Genomic DNA, 20,710 nt, shown 5'->3' with positions numbered 1-20,710 from the left:
GTAATCAACTTAACACTGGCCTTGAGATTATGGGATATTTTTATGCAAAATTCTTACATATTGTACCTTTAACTAACATTATGTGTGTTTTAGAAAATGTATCGCCATCTTCTTGTTCTATCCAGCAATTTTTCATGCCATAAATTTACATATAAAGAGATATTTTTGGAAACTCAACTAATGTTGAATCCATCTTATCCATTTGCGCCTCACAGTCACACCTACTTGAAAATTGTTGGGGGGAAAAAGCAGCAGCAAAACAATGAGGTACAAATAGCTTACAAAAGCCATGACAATTATAGGGAACAACATCACAATGGGTTTGACATTTCGAGAGAGGCGGCACTTCAGCGAGACAAATATACAAGGGAAAACCGCTGAAGAATTTCTTTGTTAAAGGCACTAAATATATTTTAACATGATCTGATCACTGCAGTTCTCAATTCATCAGCCATTAGAGGTGAGGCAAAACATTAATTCTGCGATTTTCATTTCAGTTTAATACATACGCCTCGGCTGCATAGTAAAACTAACCGTTCTGTAAGATCAAAACTGAAGCTATGACTCAACGTGTCAGATACTCCAGAGGGGAAAAATCCTCAATCCAATACAAAGGAAACCTCCTCAGAAAGCCTGCTCGGGAAATGCTGGCTTCAAAGCAAGAAAAATAACAGTAAATCCCGGTCACAAAGCCTGAGTGCAGGACAAACAAAGTCATGCACCTGCACATGAAGATTAAGGATAAATGCAGATGAGATTCAATGAGCAAACGCACCGACTGAACGAAAAAATATCGAACACAGCAGATGAAAATGCATGAAATGCATATTATCCAGGTAAATAAAAGGAGATAAACACAGGGTACAGCAGTGCCGGTGATGATTATAATCTTACCAGAACTGCCTAATGTTTTGTAGAACCGGTACTCCAAATGAAGCTGCGGGGCCCTCGACTTCACAGGTTCCTTTAGGAATGTCAGACAAAAACAGTTCAATTAAAAACCTTTTATTTGTTTGCATTGAAGTTCGTTCAAAATTAGGGTTGGGATTCGGAAATTGATTGCAATTCTGGAATCTGATACTTGAGGTCAGGAATCGGATACTTGTTATAAAGTTAACATTTTGATTCGGCTTATCGATTCCGGTGTGAGCATTTCAATGTGATTTTAAACAATTCAAGAGCAAGACGACGTGAAAGAGCTCAATTCGGCACTTGTGCGCTGCGCACTCATCCGAAGCTCGGGCACAGAAAGCCGCCTCTCATATAGTGCACAAATACTGAATTGAGTTCTCTTTAATGTCTTCTGGCACTTGAACGGACAAATATCCCTGTAAACACAGTTGTTTATGTCTTAAGTGAACATAAACAGTTGAGAAAGAAAATGCATGTGTATCAGCATATTGGATTCGTGCATTCAGTCTTAAAGTGACAGCAGCCTAATATTCCTGCTTCAGTCTGTCATTAATGTTACATAAATATAAAAAATAAAACTCTTCCTGATCTTGACTGATTAACTTCTGTAACTTTAATAAGGATTAATCTATATTTGATATATTTATAATTAATTGCAATACAGTATGGTACTATAAAGTTAAATCAATTAAAAAGACAATAAATTTGGTTGAATCTAAATGTTTTTGTGGTTTTTTTTTTTACTTTTTTTTGATTTGGGAATCAATAAGCAGAATCACTAAAATGTTAACACCACCCAGCCCTATTCACAATATACAACAAACACTCCAACCAGCAAAACACATTTATTCTGCACATCTGAGGAACATATTCAAGTTTTCACTTCTAATATTCTTTTAGTTTCAGGTTCCTAAAACATCTGTCTAAAATACATTATGCTTTCTTGCTCATAACATGACTTTGAACAATCCAAGGTTTTGATTCCATGTCTGCATCACCTGATATGATCGACTGGTCTAAAAAAATAATAAATATAAATGTACTTACCAACTTTATTGCAACGTACTCATTGGTATAGAGATTCTTTCCTACAAAAACAAAACAAACAAAAGGTGACCAGCTGAAATTAGACTGTTTGAACATGGATGCATTAATATGGACTTTTCGGCCAATACTAATATTTTTTAATGATTGGAATTCTGAAATCTTTATTAGATATGAAATCTAGTGGAGATTTTGACAGGAAAGTGAAGGTATAGAGAGAGAGGGGTGGGGCTGGTATGGGACACGACCCAGGTCGGTTTTGAACTCGGGTCCCATTAGGACAACAGCAACAGCTAGAAGTACAATTATGAGATTATTGGTTATTGGTCGAAAAACAAAAGTAGTTTTGTCAGTTCCAAAATCTACCAATTTTGTCATCAATTCTATGAGTAAATTTAAAGAGGGTTCACTAATTCTTTTAGAAAAGAAATCCAAGGCACTTCATCCAGTCCAAAAAAAAAAGAAAAAAAAAAACGGTAAAAGCCTTTATTTTCATCACGTCTATTACAATAGAAACATGAAAAAATGGCTAAAACACTGCACACGGATGCATTTCGGCCTTCAACCTTCCTTAGAGTGTGTCGACATGTGAACAAAGGCTTTTTAACTTTTTTTGGACTTGAATTTTGTTTGTTTGAAACCCTACCAAAGAGCACCTTCTGGGATTACTTCACAAGGTGCTTCTGGCAAGTAGCGTTCCAAGTGCTTTCTTTGAAGGGTTTACTAATTGTCAGCAATTCTTTGCATTACATAAAAGGCCAATTGGCCATTGGCCATCTAAAACTGACTGGTCAACCAGTAGGCCTCTTATATACACAGTGACAAATTAGCATTGAAAAGGTACAGACAGGGTTATTTTTGCGGCTGACCTTATTGCATACGCATTTGTAGGAGTTTCCCTTTCAGACGCAAAATGTGTTGAAGGAGAGTATTTAGATTAATAACGCAATGTGATTTACTAAGGTTTGCGCTAGTCAATTTACTGGTATTTGCGCCATTATTTAACAATTGTCTTGAACCAGACACTAATTTGCGCTGCTCTCGGTAGATTGTGTTGGTCATTATGGAAATGATCCGACTGCGTATGTGTTCTTTAATTTGCGTGACGTCAGTAGTTCAAGCGCAGAACTTTCCGGTCCCATCAGCGTTTTCTTAAAATTTCTTACGTTTTCGTAAATGTATATGTAAACAAAACATTACAGAAGAAAAGATGGATAGAACAGATTAGAAATGCCCTAGCATACAAAGAGTACAACATTTTCCAATATCATCCTGATAAGGGCTTTTCACACTGCACTTAATCTCAGGTTATGGTCGTTCTAAACCCCCTATTTTAACCCCGGGTAAAGGAACGTTTCACACTAGTGAATTAGAAGCTGGGTTAGCACCAGATTTTACCTGGGGTTATGACGAAACGCTACTCCGGAGCAGGGTTAGCACCACTGTTGCAGTGCACTGTGGTGCCAAATGTGTGCAGTGTGAAATGATGAGCCGTTAGAATGTTACAAGACACTAATGGCTTTCCCTTACCGAGCTTCAGCTCTCCAAAGTTGCCACAGCCGATCTTCTTGCCAACTCTGAAGTTCGGTCCCACCATGAGGACCCCCGAGGACGAGGAGCTGGAGGGCCGCGAGTGCCCGCTGCGCCCCTGGGCCACTTTACTGCTCCTCACCGGCCTCTCACCCTCCTTCTCTCTGGGGTGATCCATGACTGTGGCGCCGGAGGCACAGAGATCCAGACGAACCAGGCCGGAGCCCAAAGCAGACAGCTCAGGCCAAAGGAAAACTCATGGGACGACGGCTGTTGGCACCGCTGCCGCTGAACCGTTCACTGCTGCCAGCACACTGAGGGGGGGAAACATTCAATCTGAGTACGTTTGAGCACCATTACACCTCTGAAACAATCCAAATGTGTCATTATCTTACTAAATCATGTACAGCATCATGAAATGAACACTATTCTTATGAGAACAAGCACACAAAAGCTGAAATTGTTCTTTTCTTCATGATTATTTCCCCCCTTTGCAATCCGCTGTAATAGTATGGAAAAGGTCAACATAAACGGCACATTTGTGGTCAGTTCTCCTGGTTTAAATTTACGATATATGACATTAATAATTCACAATAGAATCTCTCTTTTTTTCCTCCCCAAATCCTCACGTCTCTTTCCAGGTTTGTTTTCACAGGTACATACAATTTATTATATGTTAAAATGACTGAAATCACTTTGAAATAGTATCACGCAATGCTGAAGTAAACATTTACATATTTTTTATTAAGGCAACGTATGTTACATAATACAGATTACCACAATGATATTTAACCGTCCGATTTTGCCATGGAAAGATTCACGCTGTTGGTGTTATTCATGGTCTTAAAGTACCTTGTTGATGCTTTTACACTTTTAAATGTCCTTTTAATGTTCATTGGTTGAAGGGTGAGTAGAATAAATGTAACGTCATTGTACACAGTTTAAAAATATATATTATTGCGTCCAATTCACGGATTGTTTACAGCTTAACGGAAGCTACACCCATAATTCGCGCAAAGCCGTCATGGGGCGTAGGAATAATGTGGATAGCGCCACAGCTAAAGGTATTATATGTTACCAGGGGGTATTTCTGGTATAACACACTTGAGTTTCCTCTCATCAAGGGGTGGAATAACTGGTCATCTGTAGATACAAATCCGCCAATTTTCATTCTAATCATGCATTCAGCCAACAGCACATTTGGGCAACAGTGAGAGCAAATGTATAATGCTAATAAATAAATATGTGCCAACATTTCAACTTTTCTTAGAATAGAAAAGTGCCCTTTTTGTTGCATTTAATCGCCCTTAAAAGCTGACGTATGTTGTGCCAATAATAATTGCAATACACAGATGCACAGAAATTTCGGCTACCAAAAATGTTTGTCCGAAACGGTGTTGGAAATCAGTGACTGAAACAGACGTTTAGGCTAATTAGCACTTCTCCGATGGCACGTTTTGACCGTGTTCAGCGTCTATTTCGTGCTCACAACGTGGATAAGCTACAACAGTTGAACATGTCAGCTGTGTGGACACCAGCTCTGGATTGACAATATTAATTAGCCTACTCGATTTCAATGTGTAATGATATGATTTCTCAAATCTAAAACCTCTTAGTCGGTGCCGTTTTCTGTTGATGCGTGAACAAAACTTCACAAAACTTCACTAAACACCTGTAGCGCGCCTGCTTTCCAATAATCACACAAAAGCTTTGTTACTTTTAATATGAAGCAAAATCTCACCTTAAAAATTGTCGATTTTATTATGAAATTCAAGCAATAAATGTTAGATTTTTTTTATAATAGATAATGTACACAAGTTGATTGTTTATATTAGTGTTGTTAAAAAATTTACTCGTTATAGCCTACGAATTTTAAGTCATTTTAAAGGCTATTGTTCATTTAAGTCTAATTTTATTACCACAAAACATAATAAAAATAATTATGTATCCGATTGACTCAATCGTCAAAATAATCGACCAATAACTCAAATACAAAAATAATCATTAGAGACTGCCCTAATTGCTTATTCGATTAGGCCTATTGCGTTTTGGATGAGCTACAAGTAAACTTGTCAGAAGTGTGACAAACAAAACAAATGCACCTGTAGCAATATCTAAAAATCTGTTTAGATGAAATATAGAGTCGGCTTGTTGCTCAAGAACTTTTCCTATGACTGGTTTAATTTTCCACCTGAGAACACGACACCCTAAACAATATACTGAGTTTGTTTATTCAATTACCAAATTTTATTTCGGGCCAAACATACATGAGGGACTTTCCAGCAAATACGGTGCTTTTTGTTATGCACGCATGCAGAGCACATGATGATGTTGTTTTCATAAATGTGGGCATGCAGGTCTGTTCACGGATGACAGATATGGGTCACTTACGATCTTAAAAACATCTGAGAAACAACAAAAGTCTGACACAGAATTATCGTGCATACAGACACAATCAAAGCAGATCTGGCTACATAAAACCCAACACAAAGAAAGGACCAAGAAGTCTCAAAGCAGACAAATTGTTTAAGAAGAATACACATTTGTATGAATCAAGCAAAGGTAAAGGCCTAAGCAAACAGACTGAAGTGACCTATATCACATACAGATCTATTGTTCCTCAGCCATGAGATAAACAATAGACAATAGTGGTTGAATTTAAACAAAAGATAAGCCCATAAGCGTGCATGCATACGTTTTGACGTGTTTCTAACGCCCAAGCACAGCATCATTATTGGTGATGCAGCACTAATGCAATACGCTGTATCCATTAGAAGACTCATCTCAAATCATTAACCTTTTGAAAAGAGATTAGCTCAGGAGGACGCCGGGCATCGGGGAGGGATTCCTATTGTGACAAGCGGAGGGGAAATGCTTCCCTGAACCCCTGAGCAAGACTCTGTGCTTTATGGGTAAAAAAAATCTCCAATATCTAAATTCAAAACCAATGGTTGAGACAGAATCAGCGAATACAGAAGACAAGAAAGAAACATATTCGCACATAGATTGATTTAAGGACCATTCCCATGAAAAAACAAAACAAAAAACAATATGTTTATTAGCGGTAAACTTGTTTATTTAACGTGCGCTGCTGTTGACGTTTGATGCTTCAAATGCTTTAAGGCCAGTTCACGATAACTAACGATATAATGATAAATATAGCATTTTAATAATCATTCTAGAAGTCCACTAAGGGTGCTCCAATTGACCGTTATCAGGCGATTATAGCTTTATATAGTTTAATCGGTCGCCTCTATAAGGCCGATCAGAAGAACCAATCAGATTCAGTGATAAAATTCTGTGTCAAAATGTTAAGGCCAGACAAGTAGGCTAGTTTTTTAAGGCTTGGTTTGTAGGCGCACATATATTCAAACGCGCATACCAATAGACTGAACTCGTAATACACATGTGCGTATGTGCACGCCATCAGCATTCTCACAGGTTTCGCGTTTAAAGTCTGTGTAGAGTTTCCTGTTAAAACGGTGTCGTGTTAGCGGCCCCTAAGTTAATAACTAATGATCGTTGCGACGGAAGTGAATCAATCAAATTAACTTTAGCTGGAAAATAACTTTATTCAAGAACTGCTATAAAGCCAAAACAATCTCTGTTACTTTAAACTATCCTTGCGTCTCTGTAAAGCCGCTTTGGAACAATCTACATTGTTAAAAGCGCTATATAAATGAAGATGACAGCTAAAATTGCTTCACTATATTCACCGGTCTGGCGGTTCTACCAGGTGTCGGAAAAGGACAATATGGGCCCTTTCACACCTACCCTTGTTTAGTCCGGATTTTCAGACTTTTTTGAGTTTGATCCGAATCAAAATTACAAGTGTGAAACCTCCCCCGGACCACGGTCCGCACCAAACAGACGAAGAGAGGTAGTCTCGGTCCGGATCAAACTGAACAAAGGTTTGGTTCGTTTCAAGTGTGAACACATTTTCTGTACGGTTCGGACTTTCAGAACATTTACAGGAAGTTCCGCTGGTTCCCGCAGGATTGCTCGCTCTTCTCCTCCTTTCCTGTCGGCGACTATAAAATGTTCGCACAACGAGGACGTTCATTTGGTGAATTTGAACTAGCCTGGAGTATAGCTGGTGCTGCAGAGAGTAATGCCGTAATAATAACAGTAAAGTGGCAACGATATGCGTCTGTTCATTCATTCTTGTCAAAGTTACCCGGCGAACTGACAACACGCTGACGTCAGACGCACGTCCACTTACAAACCAATCAATGTCAAGAAGATGCAGCCCACATAGACGATGACGACAGGACGCAAGTACGTCATGTAAAGTGCTTTAGTGCGCTCGCATAATTGCAATGTGAAACTAAACCAAAACTAACCGAATGTATGAAATGTATCAAAACATGAACTTTGGTGCGGACCTCGGCGCGGACTTTCAGGTGTGAAACGCCCTAATCTTTGTGGAGAGCGGAGACATCGCAACGACAGCGACAAACTAGAGCTGTGCGATTTTAGTGCATCAGCTAGATCATTGATTGTCGTAAAATACAGTTTACCGTAATTAAAATTGCAATTATGCATTAAGATACTGTTCTCCAAGCGGCTTTCTGTGTGCATGCCCTGAGACGGAGAGGAACACGATTAGGGATTAACAATTTGAGCGTTTAGGGTTCGCACCTAAACCGTTAAAAACACACACTTAGTAAGTATTCATTAAACACTGTTGTGTGTGTATCAGTGTATTGGATCCGTGCATTCGCTCTTAAAGTGACAGCAGCCTAATATTCCTGCTGCCGTCTGTGTTGTTAATGTTAATCAAGCAACAAAAGACAAAAAAGAAATCACTCACTGCTCTTTAGTAGAATGATTAATCGATATTTAATTTACAATGAAGACTATGCAGTGGTTTTACATTTGATTACTTTCTGTTGATGACTTGTTTTTTTAATATATATTTGTTAATAGCTATAAGCTGTTCCTAATCACCTCTCTATGTTGCTTGCCAGTAAATAAGCAGTTGTCAATTCATGAGACTCTCTCATCTCTTAATGTTTTATACTTCAAATACATTGCTGTTAAGAATAGTTGGCCTATTATTTATTTTGGTGATCGGTAATATAGTTATCATTATAGTTACCGTATTTTGTGTGAACAAGCCTGGATTCTGATTTTATAATTCTTTAGACGGAAGAAAAATTGTTCTGAAAGTGATTCTAACCATATCGTTCTTCTGTGCCGTTATCATTACAGCTGTGGTGTGAAATTCCCTATTCTCATAAACATTCAAAGTTAAGCCGTAAAGATTGTTCCCCTTAAATATTAGAAATCTGCATACAATTCATGACTGTAGTCAAACTACAAGCGCCATCTGTTATACATATTTAACGAAAAGAATCATAATCTGATAATACTGACTGAAGAATCGGGACTGTATTAACAAATACAATTAACATTAGGCCTCAAATAAATGTTCAATGAATGGCCATTGACATTCAAGCGAGATTATAAAAGGTCAAGAGCTCACCCAAAAAACTAAATCCAGAAATAATTTACTACATCTTAGCATTATGTTGATCAAAACATGTATGAATTAATTTCTGCAGTGAAAAACAAAAAGAGGTGTTATGATACGAATTGGCAGCCACAAAAGTATTAAATAAAAAGATGCAATGAAAGTGAATAGCAACTAATGCTGTAATTCTGGCGTTAAACTCTACAGAAAAACTAATACTGATAGAATTGTAATATTTGGGGGGTGAACTAGCCCTTTAAACTCGCATCTTTCCCCAGAGTCTCAGACCTCTGATGTGTGTGTGTGTATGTGTGTGTGTGTGTGTGTAATGGATTCTCTATAATAGTCCCTCAGTAAAGACAAAAGCTACTTAAAAAAATAATTGTTATAATAATAATAAACGAAAACTTTAAATATTAAACGACACCTGTCTCCGTATATGTAATCTAATAAAATAACCGTAAACCGAAATAGAAAGTAAATAAATAAATAAAGCCGTCTTACGACATTGAATGAGCTTTTCCTCCTGCGGGCCAGAAACCTCAGTGTTCAATGTTCAAGTCCTTCAACAGGAACGAGGAACACGATATTACACAAATCACCTGCCAGCCTATCTACAGCACCAATATATGTAACTGATTTCTTGATAATCAATCGAGCTGGTCAGATATCGATCCATATCGCATCCAAACAGCGAGCAGAGAGATGGAAGAGTTATTCATTCCTGTCGCTAATATATGAGCCACAGGGCGAGTCGTGATGCGCAGTTATTGTTCAAACACTGAATACAGATCACAGCCTCCATCGATCAATCAAGATTACCGTTAATTATAAACGGGATTAGCTAAGCAATATGAACTAATGGAGCTAACACAGCCTGACAAACACCTTTAGCTCGTTAGCTGTAGCAGCCTTATTTCTTTCACTCACTTCCACGATGAACTTGGCCAGAGGCTTCAGAGGGGAGATGAATAGTGAGATACCAGCGAATGTAGATTATATGACGCCTTTTCTGAATAAATTCAGTGTTGATATCCCGCTACCCGCTTTTCCTCCTTTCTTTAGTGTTCCTCAAGTAACGTGAACCTTTCGCTGCTGTCGCCAATGACTTCCGCTCTCGGACTCTGAGGAGATTTCAAAACAAAAGTCCCTGCGATTCGATCGCTAGGGTCATTTCTGTTAGGTAGTACATTTTGAATTTTGTAACGTTTCAACAATTGATTTGCCAGTGTTGTCGTTTTTATAAAGAAAAGGGTATACCAGACTTTCAGAAATATGCTCTGTTATAGCTCAGGTACTTAAGCTTAAATAAATATAGCGTGATTATTTACACTGTGTCAATGAACAGGATGTTTAACAGGATGGAATAAAGCGCTAAATAGTTAGCCATGATGAGGATGTTAACATGAAATCATCTTATAAAAAAATGTAAAAAATTATTTCTCCACGATTTTTGTAATTTTGTGAGGATGAGATTTGTATTTTAAATGATCAGGATAAGTTAAAATTATAAAAAAAACGAGACAAACCAACGTGACAAAACATTACACGATTGAAAAAATCTGTTGATGTTTGCTCTGCCAAAAAACAATTCTAATTTCGACCTGTATTTTGCTAATTAAAGGGATATTACAAAAGACTACGAGGATGAAACTGCTTGATACACTAATGTGATTTCTGTTTTTGATTTCTTTTTTTTAAATCCAATATATTAAGACTTGTATAGGGTGGGATCATTAAAATGATCTGTACAACTAAGCAAAAAAAGCACATTCCTGAAGAATTAATTAGGCCTTATGTGTATATAAGTTTTAAGCACATGAGTTTAATAATAGACATGCATATGAACTTGAACAACTACACTGGGATGATGAACACATAAACTGTCATACCCTGTCATAATCTCATCTATTATCTCTTGTTATTAGCAGCACTTGAGTTTAAATCACTTGGAGGCATTACATGAAGAGACCCAAACTGGACAGACTTTTATTAGTGGCTTCTCTACAAGTTATAATGTTGTGTGTAGCACCTCCTGGTGGATTTGTTTGAAATATTAAGAAATGGCGCATATGAATAAAGATTTTTTTTACATCTAAGCATATATGAAAGTTATGAAAGCATATAATTTGGTTGTATATTTTACATCTGTTTGTTATATGTGATTTATGTATTTTTTCTTATTTTTTTATTTGAACACTTTTTCATTCAGTACTACTCTACTCTATATATTTCAGTTGCGTCTCCCTCACATCTGATTTATGGAAATGGCAGGTCAGGTTTAAAAAAAAAAATTATGTGTATTAAAATGTTATAGATTTATTACATAATTTATTGCAAAAAGAGCAACATTTTATTACTAATCGCAATATTTACTGACTAAAAACAATGGTTTTATATTTTGTATGTTACATTTTCTGTATATTGTTTCATGTTTCATATGAGATTTAATATTGAAATTGTGTTGAAAATTAATAGGGTGTTTAATGGCAGGTTATGTTGTGACAACTTACCCCCATATAGTGTGACAACATGATTTTTTTTTTTTTTTTAGATAACTCAAATATCCAAACTGACTACAATTAAAATGTTAAGGCAGCGCAAACACTTACTTTTTAATGCTACGTTTACATGATGTACTAAAACCGGAAACGTTTTTCCTATGCGTTTTTCGTGTACACAGCAGCGTAAATTAACTAGTTTTTTTTTTTTTTTTTTGACCCATATGTCATATAATACAAAGTATAGTGTTATAAATGTACATACATTAAAAAATATATATATATATAATACTTTGCAGGATTTACGATGCTCATGACCGTTACAACGCGTCATCACAGGTCAGTTAGTTCAGTTGAGAACGAATGTCCTCTTCTCGGTCTACAGAGGGCGCTGTTGCTCTTATTATCACTAGTAGTTACTGTACACATCCCAAATATAATTTTTATTCTTAGTAGTACTTTAATAATCGCATTGTAATAAGCAGTATTTACCTAGCGCAGAAGATACAAGTATATAAAACCCTACAAGTGCAAGTAGTACTAAAATATTCCGCTTACTTCTATCTTTGTTGTAACGTTACTTTGAACCTGAAAGGGTTAATCCGTGTAATTGGATCAATGGGCATAATGCGGAGCCCCAGCATCTAATTTCATCCGTGAAGACTCTCATACACGCTTGCTCAGTGCTATAGCTGGAATAAAACGTAATGAGTTATTGTTGATGATGAGCCTGTTTCCTAAAAACAACCTGTTGGAAGTGTTTCTCCATGATCCTGCCTCCTGGTAAATGTTTATGGGAGATATTATTTCGCCGCTCGGTTGCCATGGCAGAAGAAAGGGAAGGAGTCTGAGCGAGCGGTGTCAACTTTTATTCACATGGCGTTTTTCTCGCTCTTGAACGCAGTCTGCATGTAAATGTACCGGAGATAAACCGCTTCACATCACATTCACAGTGAGGAGGAACTCCAGGAGAGTTTGACGACGCGGGACATCGAGTGCATAACTGGAGAAGATCAACACAACGACGAGTAAGTGGATGTTTCAATAGGTTACTGTGGCATCACTATGGCGATTAAGCCATGAACTATGTTTGTAAAGGGTTTCGATCCAGAATATAAGGCACGATAAACAAGCCAGCAACAAGTTTTGTAACGTATTTATCTAGCGGAAAATGTGTTGTGTGCCAGTCGAAGTTTGTCCAACATCCGTTTCCTTTGACATTGAAGTCATACAAACGCCTTGAAATGTGATGAGGCTTCAGTCTTTTGCTATTTGAAGAAAGTGGAAAAGTCTTCAGACTGCTGATATTACAGGTATTGTGATTAAAATGGGTGTCTTTTTAAAATATGGGCACATTGGGCCTGTTGGTTTTTTAAAAAGAAGCTCTTAAAACACCCTTTTCGTTTGTTTAATTTCTCTACTAACAGGAGAAGCTAGTATTTTATATGTTCTGAATATACTAAATACAGTTAAATAATATAACTTCTTTTTTTTAACATCACGTTTATATGTCAAGCACTGCTGTTCACTGTCACTGTCTCTTGGTAAACGTTAGCCTACATTCAACATTTTCTGAGAAAATTGTTGTTTGTGTTGGAAATGGAGCAAAAGTTATATTGATATCATTTTCACAATAAATATAGACTTTTTTTCACTAACTGTTAAGATCATCATAGTTTTTAATGGATATGTAATAAAAAAAAATCTGGGTTTGGGGTCGAGGTTAAAATTATATATTGAAAAGCCTAGTAGCTAAATAAATAAATGAATGAATGTATGAAAGAACGTTTCCATGCGACCTTCATATAACAGAAAGTGTGTGTGTAGGGGGTATTACAGGTATTTTATATCCAAAGGGTTGGGGCGATTGTTAGTTTTAATCAAAACCAACCCTTTGGATATAAAAGTGGGACTTCAAAAGTTGGATAAAATCGTAAAAAAAAAAAAAAAATTTGTTGCCATTACTATCACAACTTAAAATTTAGCATTTTCTGTTGAGAGAACTCAGATTTCCAAATTGACTAAAATGAAGGCAGTGCAAACACTTTCTTTTTAAGGGTTCGTTTACACAATAACGAACGATGCACTAAAAGCGGAAAAGGTTAAATTGTTACTTTTTAATAAATAAATAAAAAACATCGCACATAAAAGTGGGACTTCAAAAGTTGAAGAAACACCCGCACAAATACGTTCTGAATATAGCATTATCTTTACATTGAGATTTGTACAATTTGTGCCTGTCAGTGTCAAACAGGATCAAGGTTCAGGAGAAATCGTTAGTTTTGCCTTCTCACGCCAGATTGCAGATGAATGGGAATGGGCTGTTAGAATATTCTTCTCACTATAGCCTAGTATTTGAGCAATTCAGCTACTTCTCCTTCAATCCTCAAAACGAATCCTCATTTTTATCTCCTACTGTATCTCAGATGAAGGATGATAGAGGGCCTGACAGGTTTGAGTGCAGGTTGCTTTCGATAAAAAGTATTTGCAAAATGTCAAAGTGCAGCAACAGTTAAATCAGAGATTAGCCTGTGAGTTTAGTTGCTGTGCTGTTTTGAACGAGGGCCAAGGGCTTCGTGCTCTTTAGTAATTGGGGTTCTGCACTTTAAGAGAAGAGAGTTGAATTGCAGATCCGCAAGTGCTCAGGTGATCCGATTCCACTTTCTTTGTTGTGTTCCCATGAATTCTTGTGCCTTATGTTGTATTTTATTGCTTTATTCAATCATGGAGAACCTTCATGGATCCCCACTGATCTGAAAGCCGGAATAGTTCACCCAAAATGAAAATTATCCCATAATTTACACATCCTCAAGCATCTTCTTTCAGCCAAACACAATCAGAGTTACATTATTAAATAATATCCTGGCTCTTCCAAGCTTTATAATGGCGTTGAGTAGTGCCAATAGTAAAAAGAAAAGAGGTTTGTAAGAAAAGAAATCCACATTTAAATCTTTATAAACTATAATCTCTGGCCGTATGCACGTTCACAAGAGAGACGAGTTCAGGAGGACCGGTGACCTCTGACCCGACATGTGAAGTATGACGTAGCTCCTCTTCTATTATAACAAAATCCTTTGACATTTCTCTTTAAAACGTAGCGTTTTATACTTCTAATCCGTAACCGGCGTTTTGTTTTGCTCTCTCCTCTGTGTTTTCGCGTTCGTCAACTCTCACCTAAGCTTACGCCACGCCTAGGCTATGTCATACGCAATTCATCGGGTCAGTATTAAAGGGGTGGTTGATTATGATTTCACTTTTCTAACTTTAGTTAGTGTGTAATGTTGCTGTTTGAGCATAAACAACATCTGCAAAGTTACAACGCTCAAAGTTCAAAGCAAAGAGAGATATTTGCTTTTAAAGAAATCGTTTTTTTAAGGACTACAACAAACGGCTGGTCGGGACTACACGACATTCCTCCCCGGTTAGTGACATCACTAACCCTAAAATGTACATAAACCCGCCCCCTGAACACGATTTATTGATAGTCATGACAGAATATGCTAATCAATGACTTGAAGATAGTTAACTCCACATCAGCTACATAAATTCATCAACTAATCATTCAGAAACGTCCTGTTGCTTCTACATGTTGTCACTTCTTCTTGAGTCTCTCCATCATTGTCTGACTCCGGTTTGAACATAAAAGGCTAAAAGTTTTGACATTTTCAGTGCATGTGTGTGTGAGGTAAAAGGTCACAAGCTGTTGTAGCTCCGCCCCCTGTGCTGGTAGCAGCAGCTCATTTGCTTTTAAAGGGACAGATACAAAATGATGCGTTTTTGCTCACCCTCAAAAAGTGACAATTTTAACACGCTATATAAAAATATCTGTGGGGTATTTTGAGCTAAAACTTCACATACACACTCTGGGGACATGAGAGACTTATTTTACATCTTGTGAAAAGGGCATTATACCACCCCTTTATTCCTGAACTCGACTCTCTCGTGAACACGTGTACGGCCGTTGCCAGAAGCCAGTAATTATAGTTTATAAAGTTAATATGGACATTTTTCCTACAAAAACCCATCGCTTCGCTTCAGAAGGCCTTTATTTACCCCCTGGAGCCGTATGGATTACTATTGTGATGGATGGATGCACTTTTTGGAGCTTCAAAAATTCGGACATGATTCAGTGCCTTTAGAAAGCTTGTAAGGCCAGGATATGATTTATTAGCTCCAATTGTGTTTGGCTGAAAGAAGAATGTCATACACACACACCTTGGATGGCTTGAGGGTGTGAAAATTATTTGATATTGATGATTTAGATTTTTGGGTGAATTAACCCTTTAAGCCCGGTGCACACTGTACGATTTACAAGAAGTCCCATTCAGAGTTTTATATCATCAATCCGTGACGCGTTCAGTGACGGTGAGCTGCATTTACATGTGGGATAGAAATGGTGGCTAGTAACCATACCCTCATGGCACGATTCGATCCAAAAAAGGCTTAGTCTTTAGTACTGTACAACATATGATAATAACATATAAGTTCAGTTGTTCTTCAGTGACATTGATGTGAAATGGGCAACAGTGCCATGTTTGTTTAGGAAAACACCAAGTTGTATATTTACTTTGTTACAGTCAGAAAGTGAAGAACATCTGATGAAAATAAAACATTGTTAGAAGAACTGTGATGGTATTATTAAGTAGCCATATTGGTACTTGGTATCGGCGAGTACCCAAACTTAAGTACTTGGACTTGGTCTGAAAAAAAAGTGGTATCGGTGCGTCCCTAGTACAGTGTGAAGTGAACCGGGCTTTAGATTAAACTCACTGGGGCAAACGTAGGAAACTATCTCTGTTGTTGTGCGTGGTGCTGGAGGACATTGGGTGGAGAACAAAACGGCCTTTGTTTTCTTCATGCCTACACAGAGTGCTCTGAGCCTCTGAGAGCAGGGCTATATTGAGCTGTCCTCGAGCCAAACTCAGGATTCCTTGACAGATCCGTGTTCCTGGGAAGATGTGTGGAAGGAAGGAAGGAAAACGTGTGGTTTCAAGTGAAAAATAAACACACAGGTGCCTGATCTTGGGGTGTCATTTTGATCTAAATAGACTATGAAAATTTTCGTTATGCTTTATTGCTTTTGAGGAAATGTGATGGGTTTGATACAAGTTATCTGATATGCTGTGTAAAAACATGCAGAAAAAAAACATATTAAACAGGAAAGTATATCATAGAGAGCTTCGGTTGTAAAATGAGCGATGACTCCTAAATGTGATCGTTATCAATTAGGCCTAATACTTAATGAAAAACAGTATCGTTTTTACAATAAATTTTTGTCAATAGTGCATTTGCATTGCGGTCGCCAGATATATATCGCAAAGGCTGATAATTGGCTTTTTCTTTTTAAATTATCTTTGGAATTAAACAAGTGGACGGCACTAAATACAGGTGTGAACGGGTTTTGAGCTTGTCCACTTTCGACCACTTCCAGAGGTAGTGGAAAACACATTCATGTGATCGAAATGTGTTCAAACAGCCACAAAACACCATCTTCTCTCCGTCGACTGATCTAATGCGTGAGCATTATTTAAACTTTGGTCGACTGAAGACCCGAGTTTGGTTTGAAGACGAAAAACGTACCAAGCACAATGTTCTCCCATCATTCCTGATTTCTAACACACACTCACAGCGTTCGGCTGGTCTTGCGTCTGTCAGAACAGAAACGAAAGCTGATGTTTTCCAGTCGTCTCCGATCGCGTTCATATAATTGCGTGAGCTTATTTCGTCCATTAGATTGAAAGATCTGAAAAGCCCACACATTTACCATAGACTCTCCCCTCGAAGAAATCAGGGCAGAAGTGGTTGAAAGTGGACAAAAGAGACGGATTAAAACACCAGGTGTAAACGGGAATGCGTCTCCGTCGTCTACTTGTGATCCGATCGACCAAAATGCGTCTTAATACCAGGAGTAAGAAAAAAATTCCAATTCCAATCACAAATTGTCAATACGTAATAAATGCTGTTAATGATTTTTGTGTAAATATTGTTTAAAATGTCTTAAATAATTATATCGGCCACCTTCTGTTTAGATATTGTGTATATATTGCCTGTAGTCTTCATCACAGACTTTCTGAAACGAGCCTCAAGAAAGAACGTTCACTAGCTCCATCGGTTTGCTTTTGTCAGTCACTCATTTATGAAATTAGGCCATGGTTCCCAGTAAAATAATCCACTGCTTCTGTGGGTTCAGTCCTGCTGGACGTGTGCCATGAGCTGTAACAGTGGGCCTTTTCACATTTGCCAGTGTGCTCCCAAATCTGTTAGGTTTCATAGTCCAATCATTTCATGCAGCAGTTTGGCTCTTAATATTTTGAAGAACCGTCAGCAATTACCCAGCTTTATCCGTCCAGGGAAGGAAACGAGTGAGAATAAGAACGAGTGAGTCTGTTAGAGCTGAGCTATCCGGCTGGGGCGAGCAGAGTTTAGTTTTACTTTGGCTTGGTGGGAGTGTTTGGGGCGGGCGAGGGCCTGATGAGGTGAGCGCTCGTTTGCTCGGGGTCTAATTAGACCAGCGTGCCTGAACCTGACAGCAGGAATGTGATCTATGTCATGGGTGATGATGTCACGTTACAAACTCGCCTTCTTTCTGGAGAGGGAACTTGTACTCTAACTCTACAGATGTTCACAGTCGTAATTAGTGTTTTCAGCTCATGTTGTGCAGTGTAGTTTAATATGGAAAACTATGAATTATCGTGCTATAATCAAATTAAACTAATCAAAATATATTAATCAGAAATCTTCAACATGTAGTACCATTTCAAAATGTTAGCAAAATGTTCCCAAATATGTTTTTTGGTTCTGTCTAAAAGAATTGTTTTGTAGATCACATTTGTTATAAACTGTTGTTCACCGTCTAAAAGATTGATTTGGCCTACAGTATTGTTGGTAAAGCAGTTATATTAATCTTTCAGTTAATTTGTTATTTATTTAAGGTATAAAGTGGTAAAAATTCACCACCAAAGGAGTGAAAGTACTATTCTAGATGCATCTGGTCATGTATGGGTGAATCTACTACGTACGGGTCATTGACGAATAAGGTTTTTAAAAGTGTAAAATTAAATAACTATATTTGAAACCATTTTTTAGTTTACCTAGGTGTTAACAATAAGATTGTGTGGTTTGTACAATCAATTAACACTGTTTTTTTGTCATTTTTTTTACAAGATGGAAAAAATGTGTCACCATAAAGTCATTCGGTTTAACCACTGATTTGAAAGTTAAAAACTGATTTGACATTGATGTTGAGATGGTATATAGTGTGTACCACAGAAGAAATATTAAATAAAATTATCACTGATCTCATAAATGTAATCATTTATAGGACTACTCTAAACCAGGGTTCACCAATCTTGGTCCTGGAGGGCCGCTGTCCTGCAGAGTTTAGCTCCAACCCCAATTAAACACACCTGAACCAGCTAATCAAGGTCTCACTAGGCATACTAGAACTTTCAAACAGGTGTGTTGGAGCTGGTTGGAGCTAAACTCTGCAGGGACAGCGGCCCTCCAGGACCGAGATTGGTGAACCCTGCTCTAAACACTCCAACGTATTCAAGTAAAACATTGCACAGGGAAAGGAGAAAAGGGGAAATGTAAAAAAAAAAAGAGCCTTATCTGCTTTATATTTGTATTATTGTAGTTCCTTTAGTTATTAAAAACATTATTCCACTTAAATATTTACTATATCGGTTTTACCGAATGACCTTTTGACACTTCAAAATCTTTAAAATACCTTTATATGTAGTAAAATATAATTAAAACCTTTTGGATTCAGTAAAAGAGATCAAGTTGTACTACCTTACATACTTTGGATGTTATATATTTGTTTTTTTAATTATTATTAAGGCCTTTGGACAAATATATGACCCGTCACGTCATTGACCCGTACACAGTCTCTTTTTGGTAATGACGTATTTAAATAGTTCACCCAAAAATGAATATAACCTATGGCATGATTTACTCGCCCTCAAACCATCCTAGGTGTATATGAGTTTTTAATTTCAGTCAAACACAAGTGGAGTTTTACGAAGCGAAGCGTTTTTGTAAGAAAAATAACGTGTTTTTTTGTTTTGCTCGTTCGTCGTTACGTCATGCGTGGGGTCAGAGGTCACTCTTCCACCGGAACTAGACTCCTGTACGGCTGTAACTGGAAGCCAGTAGCTCATAAAGATATAATAATTGATATTTTTCTTACAACAACCCATCTCTTCGCTTCAGAAGGCCTTTATTAACCAGCTTGGAGGCGTATGGAGCACTTTTATGATGGATGGATGCGCTTTTTTGGACTTCAAAATCTGTGCTACCATTCACTCCCATTACAAAACTTGGAAGAGGCAGGATATTTTTTTAATATAACTCAGATTGTATTTGGCTAAAAAAAAAGAAAAGTCTTGCAATACACACCTAGGATGGCTTGAGTTATTAAATTATGGGATAGTTTTCATTTTTAGGTGCATTTTTCTGAGGTAATCATGCCAGATGCTCTCCGTAGAGCCTCACTCGCGTTGAACCCGGAACATTCCTCACATAAGGTGTTGACTTTCGACTAGGTCAGGTTCGGGGCCAGTAGCACATAGCCGAGGCGTTTTCCAGTGTCCTCATGATTGCCTGTTCAGGTCTTCTATGTGTGGCATTTCACTCTTCATATCAGAATGTGCCACCTTTGAGTGCCCGGGTTTATATTAACCTGCTGCTTTCTTTACGGTACTGGCGTCTTAAGTGGACCCGGAGACTCTTTCAGCTGCTTACATCTTCTCTGGCTTACTAAAACCGGACACAACCCTAACATCTCCTTCCTCTCACAGGGCCACCGAAGAGGCCGTGTCCTTGGGCAAAGCAACACTAATTTCTAACATTCTCCTTTGCTTTTGGTAAGTTCCTCATTTTACACTTGCATCTGTCTTGGTTTGCAAATGTTACGCTGCGTTTCTATGCCATGTGTGAATTATTGTGCATCTTTTTTTAGTGGGCGACCACAGTATGGGTTTTTCAGTAATTAATATTAATAAGACACATTTTTAACATAAACTATTTTACACAGGATTTACTCAAATCTTTACATATTAGCAAGGCTGTCTGTAGATTTTTTAACCAGCACAATAGCAAAATCCCATTTCGTTGACCAAAGTGGGCGGCGTTACTGTATATTCCAATGTGCTAATCTCAAAATGGCACAATATTATGTGATTAATCAGCACGGCTGAAATATAGGTCAGTAATGTCTTTACAATTTGAGACCATTTGAATTCCC

At 37.6% G+C, this 20,710-nt stretch overlaps 2 protein-coding genes across 10 annotated transcripts in view; one reads left to right on the top strand and one right to left on the bottom strand.

Moving 5' to 3' along the window:
* The window catches only part of csnk1g1 (casein kinase 1, gamma 1), a 56,430-nt gene extending 46,314 nt beyond the window's left edge, over positions 1 to 10,116 (bottom strand). For 3 of the 4 annotated variants that reach the window (XM_084405107.1, XM_084405106.1, XM_084405108.1), the window contains exons 1-4: positions 9,893 to 10,088; positions 3,487 to 3,800; positions 1,960 to 2,000; positions 895 to 964 (exon numbers count right to left, since the gene is read on the bottom strand). In XM_084405107.1, coding sequence (XP_084261233.1) covers positions 895 to 964; positions 1,960 to 2,000; positions 3,487 to 3,664 — 289 coding nt within the window. In that variant the 5' untranslated portion in view covers positions 3,665 to 3,800; positions 9,893 to 10,088. Of the gene's footprint in view, positions 1 to 894; positions 965 to 1,959; positions 2,001 to 3,486; positions 3,801 to 9,892 lie in introns of all 4 variants that reach the window. The other variant, XM_084405109.1, reaches the window with a different exon arrangement.
* A 1,723-nt stretch (positions 10,117 to 11,839) lies between these two features.
* Positions 11,840 to 20,710, top strand: part of pacsin3 (protein kinase C and casein kinase substrate in neurons 3) — a 50,845-nt gene continuing 41,974 nt past the window's right edge. For 2 of the 6 annotated variants that reach the window (XM_084405102.1, XM_084405097.1), the window contains exon 1: positions 12,054 to 12,491. The gene's annotated coding sequence lies outside the window, so the exon portion shown is untranslated. Of the gene's footprint in view, positions 12,777 to 20,264; positions 20,331 to 20,710 lie in introns of all 6 variants that reach the window. The other 4 variants (XM_084405095.1, XM_084405101.1, XM_084405099.1 and 1 more) reach the window with 4 other exon arrangements.

Source organism: Rutilus rutilus (genome assembly GCF_951802725.1).
Source record: "Rutilus rutilus genome assembly, chromosome: 3".
In the NCBI taxonomy this organism is placed as follows: Eukaryota; Metazoa; Chordata; class Actinopteri; order Cypriniformes; family Leuciscidae; genus Rutilus; species Rutilus rutilus.
Note: the sequence above shows the minus strand (reverse complement) of the source record. Positions and strands in the feature narration are given on the sequence as shown.